Source organism: Eptatretus burgeri, chromosome 1 (genome assembly GCF_056783735.1).
Source record: "Eptatretus burgeri isolate ZD-2024b chromosome 1, Ebu_testis_v1, whole genome shotgun sequence".
NCBI classification, from domain to species: Eukaryota; Metazoa; Chordata; class Myxini; order Myxiniformes; family Myxinidae; genus Eptatretus; species Eptatretus burgeri.
In genome coordinates this window covers 68554742-68578461 of record NC_140961.1, presented here as the reverse complement: position 1 = coordinate 68578461, position 23720 = coordinate 68554742, and the positions used below count along the sequence as shown (strand labels likewise).

The window sequence follows — 23720 nt, the reverse complement described above, 5'->3', positions numbered from 1 at the left end:
AATGTGTTGGAAATTGACACTCAAAGGTGTTTTTGGTGGATGTTTTGAAGGAAATGTTACATAAGAGAATGTACAGCCCAGGTAACTTGTGGAGTTCTATCCTTTCCTTTTAATATATTACCTGTACATATACAACTACATAATGCAATATATGAATATATAATCAGATTGATGGATTATGGTATGTGGAATTTTCAGAAAATGGGGAAATGTGGAATAAAACTGATTGATTTCAGAAAACGGTGCAATTTAATATTGTACACACCAATGACAAGACTATATATTTGTGTAGAAAATGCAAAGTCAAATACAGCGAACCAAATGAGAATGAAGGACAGTAATTATAGCCTCGTGACAAAGCACACAATGATATTAAAAGCACACCCTCTCTTCAGACCTTGACAAAATCACAAGCTGGTCTTTCAATCCTGATAAATCTCTCTCTGTCCCTCTCCAAAAGCACCATCTAGCAAACCCTCCCATCTACTGTCTTAACAATTATTGAGGAAGTTCAATCACTCAAACTCCTTGGTATCACTGTCATCCATGACCTTTTTTTGGGGACAAATCACATTTCAAAGTTGACCTCCAAAGCTAGCTGTCCACTGGGCATCCTTTCTTGGCTCATCTGAACTCTTATCTACCTACAAGGCCTTTGTCCTCAGCTTGATAGAGTACTGCTCTCCCCTGTGGGCTGGCTCCCCTGCTTCGCACCTTGCTCAGCTTGACTTCATGGAAACCAAGGCCTTAAAGATCATTTAGTCCAAGAGCATTAGGGTTTAACCTGGACATTTTTGGTAACAAGCTGATTTTTTCAGGAAAGGTCCAGGAATGTGTGTGAAATAACATACTAAAAGTCCTCATGAATCCTCCTTGAGCGTTTTCCGCAATCCAAGATGGCGTCCAAAATGGCCGCCATTTCATGTTTTTCTCTTAACTTTGCAAGTAGGTTTACCTATAACACATTTTAAATGTCTACACATATGTTTTGAAGTATAAGGAACTCGATACATATCGGAAGATTTTGAAACACACAAAAACGAATAAAACCGCTTAAGCTCTTTCAGAAATCCAAAATGGCGTCTGAAATTGCTGCCGTTTCTGGTTTTACACCAAGGTACTTCAACACGCACTTTAAATGTCTTAATATATGTTTTGCGACTCAATGAAATGAATCATATACTTATTGGGAATTTTTCAAAAACACGCATTTACCAATAAAAACACTTGAGCTCATCCTGAAATTCAAAATGGCGCCCGAAATGCCCCTTTCCCTGTTGTTGTTTTCTCATAACTCTGCAACTAAGTAACCCAATAAAGCACACTAAAATGTCTTTATATATGTTATGGGAGTCAAGGAATCTAGATAAATTCTTATTCGCAGATTTGAAACACGCATATCTATACCAATAAAACTACTTGAACTAGTCCCAAAATCCAAAATGGTGCCAAAGATGGTTGCAATTTCCTGTTTTTCTCATGACCCTGTGACTAAGTTACCTCAATATGCACTTTAAATCTCTAAATATATTATGTCTTGAGAAATAAGGAATTCATTCAGATACTTTGAAGTACAAAGGAAACAATAAAACCGCTGAATTTCTTTCTGAAATTCAAATGGTGCTCAAAATGTCCGCCACTTATCAACACACTGCTGTTTTAGCCTGTTTCAAGAGGCAAAGACATTCAAAACAAGATCATGCTAGAGATTCAAACCTCAAAAGTTTCAGATGAATCTTTACCTTACGCATACACACACCTAGTTGCATCAGTCATTGTCTTCATCGTCGGATGCTGTATCTTCAATGTTGATGTCCTCTGAAGTTGGGGTAATATCATCGTCGGCATCTATAAGAGTTGGTGCTGTATTGTTGCAATTGAGACCACTGCATTTACTGCACATTGAGGTACAAAAGAGCCCAAGTTTCTTGCAGCTACATGTCATGCTTCTGCAACCATCTGGTTTACACCCACATGCCACCATGTTCAGCAAAGTGTCGGGTGCAACAGCAATGTCTGTTTCTACCGGGGTAAGAGTCCCGTCCTGAAATCGCCAGCCCCATTCTGTTGGAGATAAGGAGTTACCCATCCATTCCTGGACGGTAAGATAGGCGCGATATGAATGTTGCTTTGCTGCAGCACTAGTTGGAGGTAGACTTTCTAGCTGAAAGGATGAACTCAGGGAACTGCGACCGATTGCCCGTTTGTATGCGATGTGACGGTAGTCATCAAGAGATTCAAAACTGCTGGCTCCATAAAGCTTAAGAATGAAGCCTTCCCCAGCTTTTTCCACCTCATCATGGGTGCTTCCACTGTTTGTGAAGGTATCCAGCAAGTCGTAGTCCCGCTTCTTGTGCACCATGTTGAAAGCTTTACGCTTGCCCTGACGATAGATTGCAGAGACCGTGTCACATCCCGTCACAGCATGAAGAAACATCAAGTGATTTCTTGTGTCCCCTATGGCATGCTGAATCTCATGAATGTTGAAGACCGTGACAGGATTACTGCGGCATAGCATGTACACATCTGTGGAAGAGGTTGCCCGAGCAACTAGCATTACCAGTAAGTCTGTGTCCGTACCAACGACAGCAACTGGCACATGTTCTGACTCTGCCAGTGCTAGTGCTGTGGAGACAATCAGGGTGTCGGCGTCTGCTTCTGCCTGCTTGACACATACTCCAGCCATGAGCATTTTGTCACGTAGAGTTTGTATAAGTCTCGCCTTATTGTTGCCGTTGGCTAAGAAAGCTGCTTGGGTTGTGGTGGTTCGCATATCATCTTCAAATATGATGTCACTAGAGGTACACTTCTGAGCTCTTCGTTTCTGCTCAGCTACCTTTGTCGAAGTTGCGCTTCCATATCCATCAAACACCACCGTTGATTGAGCTCCATAGTGTTTTAGGATGTACAGGTTGCGTGCTTCAGCATCTCTTAAGATGTATTCTAATGAGTTCCTCATACTTCAAAACATATATGTAGACATTTAAAGTGTGTTTTGGGGAAACCTGCTTGCAAAGTTATGAGAAAAACAGAAGAGGCGGCCATTTTGGACGCCATCTTGGATTGCGGAAAACGCTCAAGGAGGATTCATGAGGACTTTTAGTATGTTATTTCACACACATTCCTGGACCTATCCTGAAAAAATCAGCTTGTTACCAAAAATGTCCAGGTTAGGGCCTATTTTGACCTAATGCTCTTGGACTAATTGGAATATCCCACGATGAAGCTGAGTCGATGGGTCCATTACTTTGTTTATCACCTCGCCATCACGGATAGGTCAGTGGTCTCTGTCTTCTATCGGCTCCTTTCTAGTCTTGCACCCTCTGCTACCACCCCCCCCCAGGTTTCTGCAGGGTACACGTGGTCCACAATCAACCCCTCATGGTAAAACTGCCAAATTCCACAATCACTGCTCATTGCCACTCATTTTTCTCCTTTTTCCCACCTGTGGAATGAACTTCCACATTCTCTTCAATCTCATTATTCTCTCCAGTTTTTTAAGACGGCTCGCTGTTCACCACCGCCTCAGATCATACCCCCACCCAAAACCATAATATTTTCTCCACCCATGAACCTCCTTTCAAATTTCCAATTTTCCTTCCTGGGAGTTTGCTTCTGTTTCCATCTTGTGCACTCCAACCATCCTCCCCTACCCCTCTTCCCTACTCACTTTGCTTATATGTCCACAGATCCCTCTATGTTATCCTTCAACCCTGCTGTTGTCCTCCCCCCCCCTGCCCCACCCACTTTACCTGTTTCTACTCTTAATTTTGTTCTTTTGCGTCCTGCTCCATTTGGTGTTCTCGTTCATCCATGAGCCTTTACTTTACTTTTTTTTTTAAAAGGTCAGTAAATATTTCCTAATGACAAAGCACACACTGATATTTAGCACTGTGTGAAGTAATGAGAAGAATTGATTTTAAATTCCGTATGGAAGCCCTAGACTACGTATGACAATGGGGAGTGATTGGAATGAGGTTTTGCGAGGTAGAGCTGAATAAAGTTGAAAAAGCAACCAAATTCCAAACAGCATGGAGTCAAATGCTCTTAACTTTATCAAGATCTGTCTTGTGGAATAGCTTTCTTAATGAGGCTCTGCTGTTGTTAGTATTGTATGTCTTATCTTGGCAAGGATTCCAATTTGTGCAAGTTTCAAGTAGCTTGAAATTTTTGTGCCTTTTCTCGATTCAGATGTGGTCCTCCAACCTGCACCAGCTATTACGTGGAGATCCATTGGTGGTATCTTTGATTTCTACGTATTTCTGGGACCTCGGCCAGAAGACGTGATTCGGCAGTTTCTGGCAGTTGTAGGTCAGGAATTTCACCTCAGCAATTTTTGTTGTTTTTTTACAACTATAACGTTCTGGGTTCAGTTATCTTATCTTCTTGATGTACTAAAACATTTGCTACCTAATTTTTCATTTTTCTCATTTCGTCAAAAATTACATTTTTCTCATTTCGTCAAAAATCCTCAAGTCCAACATGCTCATTTCGCAAAACTTAGAATCCTATCCCTGCTATATTATGATCACCAGTTCACATGCTCCCTAACTGCTCTATCATGTTTGGATTGCCACCCCATATCAACTATTGAACTGTATAAACAATTGTTTGTTCAAGATACTGAGTTGTGTGGAAACTCTCCCTCATGTGTTGAATATACTTGCTATGAGAAGCTGGTCTACAGTGAGTTGGGAGCATTTTTACCTTTGCTGGAGGAAAGGGAATTTAATTTTATGCGCGTTTGTCTCTCTCTCTGTCTGTCGGTCTGTCTTTGCTTGTTTATTTGTCCGCACAGCACTTTTCTGTTTCTCTACAACTGCTTGTCGGATTAAGAGAAATTTTTTACCATTTCACCATGTCTGATTGAGAGAAAATTCAGAAAAAGGACCGACTACTCATGAAGAATGTTATAATCATAATTATGACGTAGTAGGTCACGTGGTGTGGCGGCAGCCATGTTGGAAAAACGGGAAGACTTTCCACCTCTGTATCTCTGAAACTGCACCATAGATAAAATTGAAACTTGGCACATGGCAAGTACTCATAGGAAATATGATTATTATTATTATTATTATTATTTTTAATGACGTCATAGGTGCCTTTGTTATGATGTCATAATTGCATATGTAGAACGCCACATCCGATCTGATTGAAAAATTTTGAGGGTCATCTAGGGATAAAATGGTCCACAGAATTTTTTTTGACGTCATCGGTCACCTGAGTCGGCAGCCATATTGTTGAAAAAAAAAAAAAAAACTTTAAAAAAATGTTCTCTGAAGTGGCTGAACAGATCGAGGCAAAACATATAACAGCAGTTATAAAGTGGCAGTTCTACTTGTCTTATTAATTACGTAATTCACCACACAAAATACACGACACAAATCGACAAACACCACACAAAACACATCCTGGCGATGGTCTGCAATCTCGGCTCTTTTTCTTGTTTATTTTGGTATTTAGCAATATTGGATGCATTTCTACGCCACGCTCGAGTCTGTGGTTGATCAGTGCCCCAGACGAGATACAATTCCAGTCTTGGGGGATTTCAATGCATCGACTGGAACTGATAGGGATGGTTATGAGGTGTGTGTTGGTCCCCATGGGTCAGGAACTATGAACCAGAATAGCACTAAGTTCCTTGACTTTGCAAGAAGTCATGGACTTCGGGTGGCTGGTTCATGGTTTCAGCACCCACAAGCTCATCGCTGGACTTGGTATTCCAGCGTTGGTGGTGTGACAAAGGAGATTGACCATGTCCTCATTTACGATCGTTGGAGGATGATCCACAACTGCAGGGTCTACCGGAGTGCTCAGTTCCTCAATACTGACCACAGGCTTGTTGTAGCAACTCTAAAGCTGCACCTTAAATCCTGGAGAATGGTACCATCCCAGCCGAGGCTGGATGTTGCCAAGCTCAGGGATGAGAGAGTAGCTGAGGAGTTTGCGAACAGGCTGAGTGGACACTTGGGGGGTCTGGGTGCTTTTGGGGGTTCTGAAGAGTTGTGGAGTGCCTTCAAGACCACCGTCCTTGATGTTGCCGGTGGATGTCTTGGAACTCACCGCAGGGCAAAGAAGAATTTTGTCTCTCAAGGGACACTGGATACCATTGACCAGAGTGGCAGAGCTGAGGTGTAAAACTGTACGTGCACTGAGGGTGGACAAGGAGGCCGATGTGCGAGGAATCTGTGAGGGGGTAGAGCATCACCTGTGGACAGGTGATTCTCGTCCCGCTTACAGGGGAATTCACGCATTACGTTCATCCAAGCCCATCCCTCGGAGCACTGCAGTGAGAGCAGAGAGTGGTAGGCTCTTGACAGAGGAGTCTGAAGTGAAGGCCCGCTGGGCCGGTTACTTTGAGCGGTTGTACCAGGCTGATCCCCCAGCTGTCGAGTTGGACGTCAAGGGTGTTACAATCCCTGTTGCTGACCCTCTAATCAACTGTGGTCCACCTACACTTGTGGAAACACGGGCTGTGGTGAACGGGTTGAAACGGGGCAAAGCTCCAGGGATCTGTGGCATCCATGCTGAACTTCTCAAGGCTGGTGGAAATGCTGCACTCGTGTCATTGCATGCAGTTTTGTGCTCTGCCTGGAACACAGGCATCATCCCAACTGATTGGAAGAGGGGCCTTGTTGTTCCTCTCTGGAAAGGGAAGGGTGATCGCCAAGACTGCACAACTACTGAGGGGTGACACTGCTCTCAGTGCCGGGCAAGGTCTTTGCTCGGATAATTCTTGATAGTGTTCGCCACCATCTGCTTGAGCACCAGCGTCCAGAGCAGTCAGGCTTTACACCAAAGAGGTCAACGATTGACCGTATCCTTGCTCTTCGTGTCCTCACCGAACGCAGTCGAGAGTTTCGGCAGGGGCTGCTTGCAGCCTATCTTGATCTCTGTAAAGCGTTCAATTCAGGGAATCGGGATGTCCTCTGGAGGATTCTTGGTCTTCGTGGGGTGACACCAAAACTGATCGATCTGATGTCTGAACTCTACTCTGGTACTGAGAGTGCTGTGAAGTGTGGTGGTACCATATTTGACTTATTTCCAGTTTTTACTGGAGTTCGTCAGGGGTGTGTACTGGCCCCCACACTTTTCAGCACTTGTATGGACTGGATTTTAGGGAGGATGTCAGAGAGATCAAGCTGCGGTGCATCGTTTTGGAATGTCAAGATCTCGGACCTTGATTTTGCAGATGATGCAGTCATCTTTGCGGAGACTTTAGATATCCTTTTGGGGGCCCTCGAGGTGCTGAATGAGGAGTCGGAGCCGCTGGGATTACGGGTTTCTTGGGTCAAAACTAAGATCCAGGCTTCCGGTGACATCTTGGATGCTGCTGTCCTGTCTGTGTCTGTTTGTTTGTGGTGAGGATGTTGAGATCGTGGAAAGATTCACTTACCTTGGCAGTGATATTCATGTCTCTGCTGGCTGTGAGTCAAAGGTCAATAGACGTCCGGGTAGGGCCTGGGGAGTCATGGATTCACTGGATCATGGGGTGTGGCGCTGCCGGTATTGTGCGGGAGGACGAAAGTCCGAGTCTTCAGGTCCTTGGTACTTCCAGTCTTGCTCTATGGATGTGAGACTTGGACTCTGACCATAGATCTGAGACTGAGACGTAATTCCTTTGGTACCAGGTCTCTTCGGAGAATCCTTGGCTATCGCTGGTCAGATTTTGTGTCCAACGAGCGGTTGCTGAGAGAGACTCGGATGAGATTTGTTACCTGCATAGTCTGTGAGCGTCAGTTGCGGCTGTATGGACCTGTGGCTCGTTTTCCTGACGCTGGTGATCCTGGTGATCCTGCTCACCAGATTCTCTCAGCGAGGGAGTCTCATGAGTGGAGGAGGCCAGTGGGCCGACCACGTGCCTCGTGGTTGCAGCAGGTTGACCATCATCTCAAGGAGATGGGGATGGGCCTGGCATCTGCCTGGGGGATGGCCAGACGGAGGCCCCTGGAGTACCGGCGGAAAGTGGACGCAGCGACGCCCTGCTCTGGCACATGCTCCCATACCTGACCTGACCTGATGCATTTGTTGTTGCTTAGTGGAAATTTGCAAGCGAGTTAAATGCCGTTCATTTAACCCATTTTGAAGCCACATGAGTTAAATTGGGAGGAACACATTTTCTCATGTAAATGGGGTACGATGTTGATGAGGATGACTGAATCGTAATAAATATAGGATACACATTTAAAAGTGATTATTATTACCTCTGCCACTGAGGGTGAAGGAGGTTGTTTTCACCCCTCTCTGGCTGTCTTTGTTTGTTTGTTTTTGTTTGTTTGTGTGCAGGATATCTCAAAAGTTGTGGATGGATATGGATGAAATTTGGTGGGCAGGTTGGGTGTGTGACAAGGATGAACTTATTAGATTTTGGTGAAGATCCGGATCCGACTACTCAATTTTTTTGAAGTGATTCTTCACCATTGAGTGATAGGGCTAAAGTAATATATGGCGCGATATCTCAAAAAGTTGTGGATGGATTCGGATGAATCCTGGTGGACAGTTTGGGTGTGTGAAAAGGAAGAAATGATTCCATTTTGGTGAAGATCCGAATCCAGATCTGGATACGAGTTTTTTTTAATTTGTAAAGGGAATCTTCACCATTGAGAGATGGGGCCAAAAACGATATAGTACTGTGTAGCATGATATTTCAACAAGAAAAGAGAGAATGCGAGCGCCGCTTAGACCCCGTGGGGTCTTATTGGGTCCAATATATTCTCGTGGATCAGGCATTGCGTGGTGGAGGTATGCGCTTTACCGAGTGCCCTTTTCATTATTATTAGGTCATCTCTATCATCTCAGTAGAGATGACCTAATAAAGCCAGTCTTGAAGTCTGTCCGTCCATCCTTCCGTCCACAATCAAACCGAGTGGAGACAAATAAGCAATAGTGGAATGGATAGAGGTCGATGAGACATGCACAACGATATAACTTTCAAGGTCGTCCAAGGTCGAGGTCAAGGTCACGAGGCTGTCAAAGTTGCGAAAATCGTCAATTTCAAATCGTATCTCCTCCCTCATTTATCAAGAGAGATCAAATGTTATTAGTGATTCATATACTATGGACTATTATCTAGAACAACACGAGCCATTTTTTTGAAATTTGCTCTCGTTCCGATTTTATAGCCCTTCAAACTTCGCTCTGATTCTTACATGTCCGGTGCTAATTTGAAGTGGTCATCCGGAGGCCGGCGTCAATCTCTGAAGATGCTCCGGGTCCTGTGCAAATTTTTGCATATTTTTGCCCCATATGGGCCGTTCATAAAGTACATACAAAAAGGAGGGTGGTGGGTGGTTTCAAGCCTGCATACGGGCTGCGTACAGGGGTGGGTGGGTGGTACGACGGCTGCGTACATACTTTATGAAAGTAGTGTCGGACTACATGAAAGCGTTTCAGAAGATGAAGGTGAGCCTGTCGTCATCGCGAGGGGGAAAAATATCCCCGTTCACAGGAACATTTTCGACGTGATGTTGAATCCGTGGACGTCAATAATTGTTCCATATTATTGTATTACCGTAATTAATAATTACTGATGCATTTGAGATAAATTGACAGTTCGTTGTAATCTTCAAGTATTGTGATGTGATATGAGACGCATATGGGGGTGGTTATAGATGCCCCTAATTTGATTTTGCTTCTGTCGACCTCTGGCAGAGATGACCGGCACTCCCGTTCGGGGGTATTTTTTACTGTTATTTTTCATATACAATATATATTAGGTTATTACAAAAGTTTTGTCTGTTTTTGTATTGTGTTAATTTGGGGGTTCATTTTTTGCATGCTTATGATGACGAATGTATACAAGTTATGTGTATATACACTGATGAGCCAAAACATTATGACCAATGACAGGTGAAGTGAATAACATTGATTATCTTGTCACAGTGGCACCTGTCAAGGGGTGGGTTATATTAGGCAGCAAGTGAACAGTCAGTTCTTGAATTTGATGTGTTGGATGCAGGAGAAATGGGCAGGAGTAAAGACCTGAGCGACTTTGACAAGGGCCAAATTGTTATGGCCAGACGACTGGGTCAGAGCATCTCTGAAACGGCAAGGCTTGTGGGGTGCTACCGGTCAGCAGTGGTGAGTACCTACCAACAGTGGGCCAAGGAGGGACAAACCACAAACCGGCGATAGGGTGTTTGGCGCCCTAGGCTCATCGATGCACGAGGGCAACGAAGGCTATCCCGTCTGGTCCGAATTGACAATGTCTACTGTGGCACAAGTCACAGAAAATTTTAATGGTGGTCACGGGAGGAATGTGTCACAATCCACAGTGCATCGCACCATGCTGCGTATGGGGCTGCGTAGCCACAGACAGGTCAGAGTGCCCATGATGACCCCTGTCCACTGTCGAAAGCACCTACAATGGGCACGCGAGCATTGGAACTGGACCTTGGAGCAGTGGAAGAAGGTCGCCTGGTCCGATGAGTCCCGTTTTCTTTTCGATCACGTGGATGGCCGTTTACGTGTGGGCCGTTTACCTGGGGAAGTGATGGCACCAGGATGCACTGTGGGAAGATGACAAGCCGGTGGAGGGAATGTGATTCTCTGGGAAACCCTGGGTCTGCCATTCATGTGGACATCAATTTGACATGTCACCTACCTAAACATCGTTGCAGACCAGGTACACCCCTTCATGGCAATGGTATTCCCTGATGGCAGTGGCCTCTTTCAGCAGGATAATGCGCCCTGCCATACCGCACACATTGTTCGGGAATGGTTTGAGGAACATGATGAAGTGTTCACGGTGTTGCCCTGGCCTACAAATTCTGCTGATCTCAATCCGATTGAGCATCTGTGGGAAGTGCTGGACTGGCAAGTCCGATTGACGGCGGCTCCACCTCACAACTTACAGGACTTGAAGGATCTGCTGCTAATGTTTTGGTGCCAGATACACAGGACACCTTCAGGGGTCTTGTAGAGTCCATGCCTTGGCGGGCCGGCGCTATTTTGGCGGCACACCGAGGACCAACAGCATATTAGGCAGGTGGTCATAATGTTTTGGCTCATCATCGTGTGTGTGTGTATATATGCTATGGATACCTGAATCCCCCCTTCCCCCAACCATTCGATGTAATACAGCCTCCTCCCCGGAATCTTAGGCACCTGTCAAGGTTCTCCGTCAGAAACCCAATATTCTGGCCTTAGGTCTTACTGTCACACACCTAATTAGCTTGAATAAACTAGAGAGGGTTGTTGGAGGCAAACCACAGCTAACCTTAGCTACTTCTATTGTTGTTATTATCCCACCCCCCGGAGGGAGGGAGCAGGATATTGTAATCGTCCAGTTTGTTTGTCTGTTTGTTTGTCTGTTTGTCTGTCTGTTAGCAACTTTACGTCAAAACGGCTTTAGCAAACACTATCAAATTTAATCCACAGGTGGGCAATGAACGTTGGATGACCCCATTAACTTTTGGGTCCAATTGATCAAAGGTCAAGGTCACAAAAAGATCAAAATAGTTTTTCGCTCATAACTTCGTCAAAAATGATCTGATTTACTTCAAACTAAGCTTATAGTGAATCTTATTCTATTTGTCACTTATAATCCTACCCATTCCTATAGTGAAAAATGCATATTTGTGAAGATCGGTAGGGTCCGAAGTTTTGGGGGTCGTGGTCATCCGTCAAAATTACAAATTTTCCATTAAAACTAAAACATGGTTACGAAAATACAACTTTACGGGAAAACGGCTGGCTCACTGTCAAATTGTATCCACAGGTGGGTAATGAACCTCGGACAACCCCATTAACTTTTGGGTCCAATTAGGTCAAAGGTCAAGGTCAGTTCACAAAAAGGGAAAAATCGTTTTTCGCTCATAACTCTGTCAAAAATGGTTTAATTGACTTCAAACTAAGACTAAAATATTCCTTATTCTATTCCTTATAATCAACATTCAGGTTCAGGATGTATCAAATTTAAATTTTATCCACAAAATAACTTTATGCCTTAAATGGGCGGGATTTGTTGTGCCTGGCACCACTTGTTATTATTATGTTTAGGTCATCTCTATCATCTCAGTAGAGATGACCTAATAATAACAGTCCGTCCGTACACAAACCGAGTGAAGACAAATAACCAATAGTGGAATGGATAGAGGTCGATGAGACGTGCACAACGATATAACTTTCAAAGTCGTCCACGGTCGAGGTCAACGTCACGAGGGTGTCAAATTTGCGAAAATCGTCGATTTCAAATCTTATATCCTCCCTCATTTATCAAGAGAGATCAAATGTTATTAGTGATTCAGATACTATATGGACTATATATATATATATAATCTATATATCGATATATAGATACTATATATCGAGAACAACACGAGCCATTTTTTTTTTAATTTGCTCTCGTTCTGATTTTATAGCCCTTCAAACTTCGCTCTGATTCCCCGTATGGGCCGTTCATAAAGTACGTACAAAAATAAAAGTATCAACTTAAGAACCGGAACTCTCCGAGACAAATATTACATTTGAAGCTTTTGTCAGATTTAACTAAAACAATGGAACAAAAGTTTATATGCACACTTACTTTCATTTATGACATTAACATTGTCTTGAATGTCAATTTGTACTTTTATTTTCATAAATGATATGCTGTGAGATTAAAATAAAAAGGTAAATTACACCGCTAGAGACTGCATCATCATGACTTGCAAACATCGGTTCATAAGGAACTGCTGCCTTTGCAAGCGATTAGTGATGTATGAGGGGGGTGGGTGGGTGGGTGGGTGGTCACTAGCTTGCATACAGAGGGGGGTGGGTGGTTTTGAAACCTGGAAGTAGAGCGTACGTACTTTATGAACTGCCCGTATTCCAGTCTGGCACAGTTACTTTCGACCGCTGGCAGAGATGACCGGCACTCCCGCTCAGGGGTATTTTTTTTAATGCTCTCTCCACTTTGTTTAAATTATTTAAAAAATGTACAATTGTCTGACCTCTTGTCTCTTCACTTTGATGTCCTAGGGTGGGGAGAGAATGCCTACCAAAAAACAATAAACTAGCAGGTTCACCTGAACCACAATTCAAACAAACAATCCCATCTAATTGACCAAGTCTCCCAGTGGATGTCACCTGCTCTCACTGTCAGCTGAGTCCAAATACTCAATTTCCTTACTACCTATCCAGTTTAACGGGCTATCTTCCTTCCATAGCGCACATCAAGTCGCACGGGACCGAGCAAAACATTCCCACACTCGTACTCAACAACAATGACAACCATTACCAAAACCAGTCATTCCCTGCAAGGCCATAACGTCTCAATTAAATGCAGGTGTGGCTTCAACTCGGCAGTGGGGAGGTCCTAAACTTTGCAGGTGGGGGTGCAGCAGTGTGAGCATGCCTGCAGCACAAGCAAAGTCCCATCTAAAGGAAACCCTGGACTCCCCATCTTCACCCCTCAGCAACATTGCAGCTTCCTTTGCTGCACAGCCCTGCCGGAGTGGGTCACCATTGGCCTTCTGCGGCCTTCCATGGTCGCCAGGGGTCCTCCGCCACATGGCTGACCTAACCGATCCTCCTAATGGTTGGTTTCCCATACCCAGTTGCGAGCAGGGTATGGCAGAGCTCCACATTCCTTGCTCTCTCTCAGAGCCTGATCTACCTGTGAAAGCACTCCACTTCCCCACCCATAAACCTTGCATGCAATGATCCCTCCCTAGTGGCCATACATTCTCCACCTACACCTTCAGGACACACTAAAAATGATGTCCATACCTGCCATGGCTTGCATACATGCTAGTCACCAATACACAAACAGAACCACCAGTGGAAATTATTTTATTCACAACACATTTTAACCCGGTCCATGTGCTCTGCACTCATGGCCACTCTTGCCTGTCACCCATACTAATTCCCGAACTCACCTGCATACCCCCAAGCAAAGCATGGTGAGTCGTCACAATGAGGAAAGGTAAATTTAATCACAATGCAATTACCAGTGGGGAGCCCGTTCAATACCATCATCGCCTACTGCAGCCAATCTTCACATGCAAAATTAAACCCAGGGCTATTTTCCCAAATGAGAACCCATTAATCACAATGGACCATCTGTGGAAGGCTCTACAGGCCTCTCTGGACCTTTCTGAAATGTTACACAACTTTCCACAGATGATACGGTAGCTGTCCGGTGGGCTGTACTAGTACCTGGTCTATGCAGTTCGATACGTGTCCATAGCCTAGCCCAGCATGGCTGGTCCCTCATGCAAGCTGTTCCAGAGCATCAAAGAGGCTGTTGGACTGCATACCCAGGCGTTCGCCTCATCAAGCCCTTACTGGCCCTCAGTAGTGCCACCACCAAAGTGCGACCCACAACAACTTTCCCTTGTGGTCCTCATGGTGCATCATGCCAGGTGCCCAGGAGTAACCAACTCGTTCCCCCAGAGGTCTCAACCCCCCTCCAGGTTCCAGCAACCCCACCGGCCTGAGACACTCGCTTGGACAGCACACCGATGGACAAGAGATGCTCCACTCCACCAAACAAACTCCCCATGAGGCCCAGAACGTATCACGTCCAAGTTCTGCCTGGCAAAACCCAATATCCCATGAGGCCTACCCCCTTAACCTCCCCAGTCCAAATCCTGCAGCCCAAGGACCAACTCCCTCCAAGGCTGCTCTAAAATATACTCCCATTTAAAATTGGGGGGAAACTTCACAAGTATCGAACGCCATTGCTGCATACATGGTAAAAATTATGACATCATACGTCACGTGGTTTGGTGGCCATCTTGTATAGAAAAACGCACATCCGATTAAGGATGAAACTTCACAAGTGTGATCCACTACCCAATTAGAGGCAGAATCTAAATATGTGATATCATAGGTCACGCGGTTCGACAGCCATATTGGATTGAAAAGTAAAAACTTCAAATATCTTATCGGGAATGGCTTACTCGATCAAGGTGAAACTTTACAGGTGCGACTGCCTATCCAAGATAAACAAAAAGTTCCCAGCTCTTTTTGATGTCTGTCACATGGTTTGCAGCCATATTGGATTAGAGGAAGGTATTAAATAATGTTTACTCTTGAACCACTTCATCAATGAAAGTGAAACTTCAGAATTATGATCGAGCAGATTGGGTGACCGTATGTTTTAAATTTCAATGCGATCAGCCACATGTTTCGGCAGCCATATTGGATTGAAGGAAAATATTAAATAATGTTTTCTCTGGAACCGCTTATCCGATCAAGCGAAATGTAACAAATATCATCTCCGACTATTGCTGCATACAGGGCAAAAATGATGATGTCGTGGGTCATGTGGTGTAGTCAGCAAATTGGAAAGAAAAACGAACCTTATCCGATCAAGAAGAAACTTTGCACACCTGATTACCTACCAAATCATGGGCAGAGTGCAAATTTTCAATGCCATAGGTCATGTGGTTTGGCAGCCATGTTGGTTTGAAAATCGAAAATGACAAAAATCCTTTTCTCTGAAACGGCTAAACTTATTAATGTGAAACAAATTACATTAAATGGAGAAAGGGTAGTGGATCATAACTGAAAGCTTACGTATTGATTGTTTCAGCAGTTTCTGAGATATAATTTTTTTTTAATATATCTCCCTTTAAACCAATGTGGCTGCCACCCCACCTCACCTCACTGACGTCATCATCAAAATATATTCTCCAAGTACAGTGGATTATATATGCATAAATGTTTAGCATTGTAAGTTGAGCGGTTTCCTAGGAATTTATTTTATTTTATTTTTAAACATGATTGATTTAGCATGGGGAATATTGGTTGAAAATTCAACATCATTGGTCACATGGTCTCGCAGCCGCGTTGGACAAAAAAAACCTTATCTGATCAATGGTAAACTCTCCACGCCGGATTAATTACCTGAGCATGGACAGCTAGAAGGGGAGAAAGTAAAGGGATGAAAATAAAATTTGTTCTAAAATATTTCCCACGGGAGCTGATGACAAAGGCCTGACGTGCTCGCGGGACCCCGGAAGCGGCCGCGGGGCGCCATCTGATGGCTTGTGTACATAGAAAGTGAGTGAGTGTGGGGAAATTGTGTGGTGTGAGGGAGAAAGAAAGTCGTGGAGTGGATCGTGAGAGCGAACGGGTGTGAGGGACTGCAAGGCAGCTGCTGTGTGTGTGTGTGTGTGTGTGTGTGTGTGTGTGTGTGTGTGTGTGTGTGTGTGTGTGTGTGTGTGTGTGTGTGTGTGTGTGTGTGTGTGTGTGTGTGTGTGTGTGTGTGTGTGTGTGTGTGTGTGTGTGTGTGTGTGTGTGAGATTGGAGTGGAAAAACTGCTTGGTATAAAAGAGCAAAGAGAGAAAATGGTGGAGTAGATTGCGAGACAGCCCGTGTGCACAAGTGCTGGGAAATCGGAAGGATAGCCCGTGTGCACAAGTGCTGGGAAATCGGAAGGATAGTCCGTGTGCACAAGTGCTGGGAAATCGGAAGGATAGCCCGTGTGCACAAGTGGTGGGAAATCGGGGGGACAGCCCGTGTGCACAAGTGGTGGGAAATCGACGGAACAGCCCGTGTGCACAAGTGGTGGGAAATCGGCGGGACAGCCCTTGTGCACGAGTGGTGGGAATTCGGCGGGACAGCCCGTGTGCACGAGTGGTGGGAAATCGGCGGGACAGCCCGTGTGCACAAGTGGTGGAAAATCGGCGGGACAGCCCGTGTGCACAAGTTGTGGGAAATCGGCGGGACAGCCCGTATGCACAAGTGGTGGGAAATCGGCGGGACAGCCCGTGTGCACAAGTTGTGGGAAATCGGCGGGACAGCCCGTGTGCACAAGTGGTGGGAAATCACACATTGCAAAAGTCGGCGTGGCGAAGCTTGCAGGGCAACCTGCATGCGAGCAACATCTGCGGGGATACCTTTCACCTCCACTCCCTTTCAAGGCTTCCTCTGAATGCTTTAATCTCCACTCCCTTTGAAAGCGTGGATCAGGTGTCCGATCAAAGTGGGGTGGGGGGGTGTCAACTTTTGTCCACGGACAAATCAAATTTTTGCATATTCTTTGGTGACAAGGGACCCAGAATATGATGCCATCCATAAGTCACATATCACCCTACCTGTCTACAGTGGAGCGTCAAGTTTCTGCAAAGCCTGATGGTACGGGGTGGCATGAGTTCCACTGGTGTAGGACATCGCTGCCTGCATAATCAGACAGTTGATGCAGTTATGTATCATGATGTGCTGGAGCATTTCATGATCCCAACTGCTGAGGTGCTATTTGATGACTGACTTCATCTTCCAGCAAGACTTGGCTCCAGTGCATAGATCACCGTCTACAATGGCATGGATTTCTGCACATGACATTGTGGTTTTATCTTGGCCTGCAAACTCATCCGATCTAAACCCAATTGAGGAATGTGAATGAGGTTCAAAGGAAAATGAAGATTATGAATGAGGAGAACAACAGGGAAGGTGCTACCTACAATCATTGACTTTGTAATGGTGGCCAACAGATGCCACATTTTCACCTCGAGCCAACCGATCTAACAACTCTATCTTGTCGCCCATTGTCATAACCTTTCTTTCCCTTTTAGCACAACTAACTTTGTCCATCGCTTTACATTTGGGCTCATTTAAAAATGGTGCACGAGAAGCAACACAAGGCTTGTAATGGGAGATAATCGTACACGTACTGGATGGACGCAAACGATGACTCATCTCAGCTCAAAAACCACAATTGGTTGAAATAATATCCTGCTATAACAATTGGAATAGGTTGCCCGCAATTGGTCGAAACCTGCGATATTATAGGGTTTACTCGATGTGTATAAATCTGACGTTGTCTTCAGTTTATTCTGCTTGCTCCGTTGGTTTAATGTAGTGGATTTAAAATAATCTGTTTGAGATAGCGATTGTTCATTGTCTGGTACCGTTAGCTCTCCAGCAATCATATGGGTATCGGTTTTTCAGCCAAGATAAGATCTTCCCGTGACCGTTGGCATGGCACTCGCCCAGCGCAGCGACTTCAATGTGCATGATAACACAGCCTTTGGACACGAATATCCGGCAGGAAAGTCTCTGGGATGGGGACTGACGTAGTCGCTCAGCAACTCACTGGATTCAAACCTGAGCAACCGGGTCAGAATGGCATGTGCATGTGTGCACACGTACACAAGCAAAAATACCCATCCCCAGTGATGTGAGAAGTTTGAATTTATCTATAGATTTAAATTATTTCATGGACTTTAAAAAGGTTAATTTTGTTGCAATCCAAAAATCTGGCCTTTTCAATTTGAGAGAAATTGGTCATCTTGGTTGCCAGAAATTGCTATATTGCTCACTTCGGCCTCAAAATGGCATCTCAGGCCATGGCCACATAGCCCATGTCATTTCCCGCACAAAGTTCTATCTGTACCCTAGTCTGGAGTCTGTAGCTTTGAAGGTGTGTGCATGTGCGTGTGCGTGCGTGTGCGTGCAATTTGGCATTCTGCCAAAGCTATATGTTTATATAGTAGATTATTCAATTACAAACATTCATTCATTACATGCTCGCTGTCTAATGGGTGTCTTTCTCTGCAGATGTGTGCAATGACAGTTTCCCTCTTCTTCGAGATTTGTGCTGTATTTATTTTGACGAGATCTGGATTCTCATTTTATTGTTATTGTTGTGTTCCTTTACAGTTGAAATTTAAATGCGTCATTGTTGTGCATTCGATTCTCCCCATTTTTCTTGGTCTGTCTGTCTGTGTGTGTGTGTGTTTTCACTTGTCATCGTGCCTGCCATTGCGTTATAAATTCTGGAAAATGTAATAAGTTGCATTCCGACATCACGCAATGAGAAATAATATGTATGATGCTCGTAAAATGAGAAAGGATAGGCAGTAAATGTCCTGGGAGCACTTCAGTTGACATTCTTCTCTGGCAACGATGTGATTATCGAAGCCCAGTATGCGTGATATCCCATGGGTACTCATTTAAACGTGTAATTTTTTAATTTATTTTAATTTTCCTTCCCCTTTCCCCACAAAATAATAGTTTGCCATTTGAAGCAGAAATGTAGATTGAGAGTGATTTTACAATGATTTGATTTTTCATTCCAGTTCATGTACATTGGCAGAATGTTTGCTTTAGAATTTGGAGTAATAATATCGATGAAGTATTTGATTGCGCTTGTAACTGGGAATAGTTCTTCATTTCCATGCTCATAATGATCAGGGGAAAGTATTTATTTAATGCTTGTTGGTAAATGTGTATTTATTTTATTTTATTTTTTTGCCATTTTAAACTGCATAACTTCAAAACGGGGACTACGAACTTTTATTGATCTACAATGTTGAACAGATTACAGAGGTATTCATGGGACGTAGAACGCTTCATAAAGTGGATCTGTCGTGGGGTGGGAGGGGAGGGGTGGGATGTGATCCACTGCTCTGTAGTGATCAGGAGCTCCAAACATAAGTTTGAGCAACCGTTATACACTCGTTGTTTGCACACCACACTCCGTGGGTCATGGTGCATGCCCCCCACCTCCTGGACATTTTGTAATATCAAGTATCAGTTCACAAATATTGGAGCATTTTATATGTTCATTTATGGAAAACATTTCACATCTCGAAATGCACTCTGTAGAGTACATACCTCCGCCAGGCTGAAAACTTTACTTTTTATATCGCACTGATAGGTCGGATATAAATTCGGACCCGAACCAAAATCTGATCTGCTTGTTCTTGTCACCTAACCAACTTATCCACCTAGTTTTGTCATAACTCGTCCACAAAATTTGAAAATATCGTGCTATACCGTCTATGTGGTGCCATTTGATGTGAGGGAAGGGGGAGAAGGGGAGCATACTGGTTTAACTTATCTGGAGACAAGCTTAACAAGGTCCAACCAGGTTTTAGAGGAGGGAGACAAGTTTGAAAGTTCAATATTGAGGTTGGACAGATGTTGTTTTCTAGTTTTCTTGAGCATGAACACACCTTGTTGCAGGGGAATGAGGTGAGATTGACTTTGTTCAGGTTTGCTTTCCAGGAAGAGAAGGCACATTGTTTCAGATCAACTGCAATCGCCACAGGATTTAGTGTACCATGGGTAGGAGGAAGGTTAGGATAATTGAAGAAGAGATGGGATGAATCTGTGCATGAAAGAGCAGGTTTCTGTTGAAGAATTCCCAGGCTGAGTTAACATCAGGGGCAGTTGATATGGGAGATCAGTCCGGAAGAGAGATTGTTGCTTGCAGTTCCCCCAAATCTGTCTGAGTGAAATGAAAGACTCGACATTGAGGCAGCTCTCTTGGAATAGCCAGAGAGATGTTTACTCTCACAAGCATATGATCAGATGAACCAAATGGAGTAGAGGAAGAGCAGGAAACATTTGTGGAGAAGTTGGTCATCTCCAAGTCCAGAAGGGAGGATTTGCCATTGGGAGAAATCTATGTTGAAAGTTTACAAATTGAGTCAGTCCCATGGAGTCACAGAAGTCCTTTGCTGAAGTGCCATGGTTGATTAGAGGTGCCCATACCCAGCTAATTTGCATGGTGACGATTAAAATCACCGCATAATGTTGCTTGTGGACAGTTATGATTGAAAGTTATGGACAGTTATGATTACAGTTATGACAGTTATGATTGAATTTGCTGAAACCACACTGAATCATTGTCGATCAAAGACAGCTCTTTATGCACCCCAAAGTCAAAATTTCTCTCTCCAATACTGTTGGTTGCTGGGTTTATGGGAATTCATTTATGTGAGGACAAAGACATCTGATAAAATATATATTTACTGGAATGTCCAAGTAAGAATGTAGAGAAACTAAAGAAATAATATAGTGGGAAGAAATATATATATTTTTTCTATTGTCTTCTAGTTTAGACTCAGACGACATACACCACCTAACTTCATGACCTTAGTGCTTGCACACCACACACATCTACTGGGCATTATCCATCATTAATGTACATACGGATGGCACTGAAAAAATATAAAGGGATGGGATGTGCACTCAGAATCCTAGACATGAATTTTCCCCAAAATTGTGGAGATTGGTGGAGCCCCATCTTCCCCTACTTCCCCAGGTTCTCCCTTCACCACCAACCCCCCAGGTTCTGCGGTTCTGGGCATTTGCTGCGACAATGTTATTGGTGTTTGGTTGAAGTTAAAATTATTGTAATTTTGTTTCGTTATTTCAGGAATGCCTCTTATGCCACCTTACTGGGGACTTGGTTTCCACCTTTGTCGTTGGGGTTATGGTTCGAGTAATGCTACGCTCTCCATTATCCAGGCAATGCGAGATGCTCAAATGCCGCAGGTGAGACCTATACATGACCAAAACCTGATGTGGATGCTAAAGGACTACTGCTCTGCCAATCAGTTGTGAATAAAGTAGGGATTCATTCAGTTGCATTTATGGAGTGTTTATAGCACCTGCTTGCTGGTTTGCATAATTTGTGTGGGTGAAGCTGTGCTGCTGATACACTGCACCCCCCTTCGATCAAGGCAGTGCACCCAGAAGCATTAAAAGGAAACATCAAATGGCAATAAGAAACCTTTTGGGGGTTGTGTTTTATGTATCATTGTCTAGAAATTGCTTTATTCATTTTCAAATGAGAGCCTGATGCCATGATGTGTCATCCTGGTGAATTAAGACTAATTTGCAACACAATATGAGCCAATGCATTTGTTTTGCCATGTCTCTGCAGAATGTTGTGTGCTTACCTCATACCCGTCTCCTCAGGATGTCCAGTGGAATGATATTGATTACATGCATGATAGAGAAGACTTTAGCTACAATAAAAAGAACTTCACCGGCCTGCCAGACGTCGTTGAAAACCTGCACAATCACGGGCAGAAATACATCGTCATCGTGGTATGGTTATTGCAGTTGCCATGAAGACTTTTATTTTGTGATTACCAAAAGTAACCTTAATATCTTGCATACCTATTTCAGTGCTTGTTTATGTTGTACTATTTCTTTACTTGCAAATATAACCTGTCACTTCGCTGACAGGGATATTAAAGGGAAAGGGGATGGAGAGAGGGGAAAGAGGGGGGGGGGAAGAGGAGAGGAGAGGATTAAGGAAGCTGTGGGAGAGGGGGGGAGGGAAAGCGATGACTCACCAAATGTTGCTATACGCTGCAGGAAGTGGAATTTTGGAAGAGGAGTGGAAATGGGGTTAGCAAAGAGAATGATATGTTTTGCTTATTGACCGAACACGCACAAAAAAACTCGTGTCAGAACAGCTGTACACACAATGACGCAACAAAGTTTGTTAAGTAATCTGCTGGCACATCTGCAAAAACTTTGATACCTCAGTTCCGAAAATTTGTGGTAACATGAACCAAAAGCAATCATGAAAACATGGAAGTAACGCTCACGTTCGACCCCATGATCCAATTGAGCGTGAACATCGAAGCATTGCGACCAGAGGTCATACTTGGCTACAAAAAAAGAGAAGAAGACATTGCGAATTGAGGTGTTGATACCATTGATTTTGGACCAAATGATGCAGAAATCAAGAAAGTGATGAAATAGCAAGACCTCAAGAAATGAAGTGAAAAGATCCTGGAAGCTGAAGAATGCCCAAGTTGTACCAGTGATAGTTTGAGCGATGGAAATGATGATAAAGAACCTCACAGAGATATTAAAAACCATCCCTTGGAATAGTACTACAAACTAACAGCAGTTGGAAGCTGTCCAGGCATCAGTGACAATTCTGAAGAGAGCCCTCGGCACAAAACTTTGAGAACAGCAAACTTCACAGCTTGGTCCATGAATCGTGACCCTTACTGAAATGAAGGTGGATACTTTGAGCCTGCCATTCGAGGACTCCATTCCACATTCTGAAACTCGCATATGTGGATACCACACATACACACATACACACACACACACACACACACACACACACACACACACACACACACACACACACACACACACACACACACACACACACACACACACACACACACTTTGAGACCTGGGGCATGAGCATTTAAAACCCATGTGATATTCCTGGCAAAGGTCTGCATGCATGCATGCTCGTACATGCAGTGACCTTTGCACCCCACAGGTCAGCTGACTCCGTATCTGATTTGTACATGCTCATCCCCTCAACAGAGAGGGAAGGTTGGGGAGCAGGGGGAGGGGTGGGATAGAGACTATTTGGGGGGGAGGGGTCGGAAAGGGGGAGAGGGTGGGAGAGAAGGGGAAAGGGAAGGTTTGGGAGGGAAAGGGGTGAGTGATTCTGGCAGATGTGACGCCGAGTTTTATCGTTCATCCGAGAGACGATACACACAATGATGAATCGCTCTGCCTGTGAAACACCAGGATGGCAGTTTATCGCTGGGTCAGGATTCAAATCCAGGCTAAACAGAGTGAGCATGCGTACCTCTCAGCTTTCTTGCTATGATGTGGCGATTTCATCATTTCATAACAGAAAATTTTTTTTCTCCTTGTGATCATGTAATTTATTGTTACCTTCCTACCGCTGGTATAGTATCGCAGTGTCGCAATTGAAACTTGAAGAATGTGTCGAATGCACGAAGCATTTGACGAAAGTTTTAAAAGCGAAACATTTAATTTTTATTTGTATTTATCTATGCCGAAATGATGAGTCCTATAATTAATGGAAGAACAAAAAGGGGAATGTCGTGAAAAATATAATTTCACATTTTCAGCGAGCCAGCCTCCACCTGTTTCACTGCAGAACAACAAGTGGCCAAAACTCACGGGAGTGCCCCTGAACTTTGTTCAAGTCAATCGACATGCAGTATTCAGTGACAGTGTGAATATTGTAGAGCACTTGCCAA

At 44.0% G+C, this 23720-nt stretch overlaps 1 protein-coding gene across 4 annotated transcripts in view; it reads left to right on the top strand.

The window, feature by feature from the left end:
• The window catches only part of LOC147034671 (lysosomal alpha-glucosidase-like), a 191777-nt gene that overhangs the window by 53040 nt on the left and 115017 nt on the right, over positions 1–23720 (top strand). For all 4 annotated transcript variants that reach the window (XM_085887024.1, XM_085887020.1, XM_085887010.1 and 1 more), the window contains exons 7-9: positions 4192–4311; positions 21098–21216; positions 21643–21774. In XM_085887024.1, the coding sequence (XP_085743150.1) occupies positions 4192–4311; positions 21098–21216; positions 21643–21774 (371 nt within the window). The remainder of the gene's footprint in view (positions 1–4191; positions 4312–21097; positions 21217–21642; positions 21775–23720) is intronic.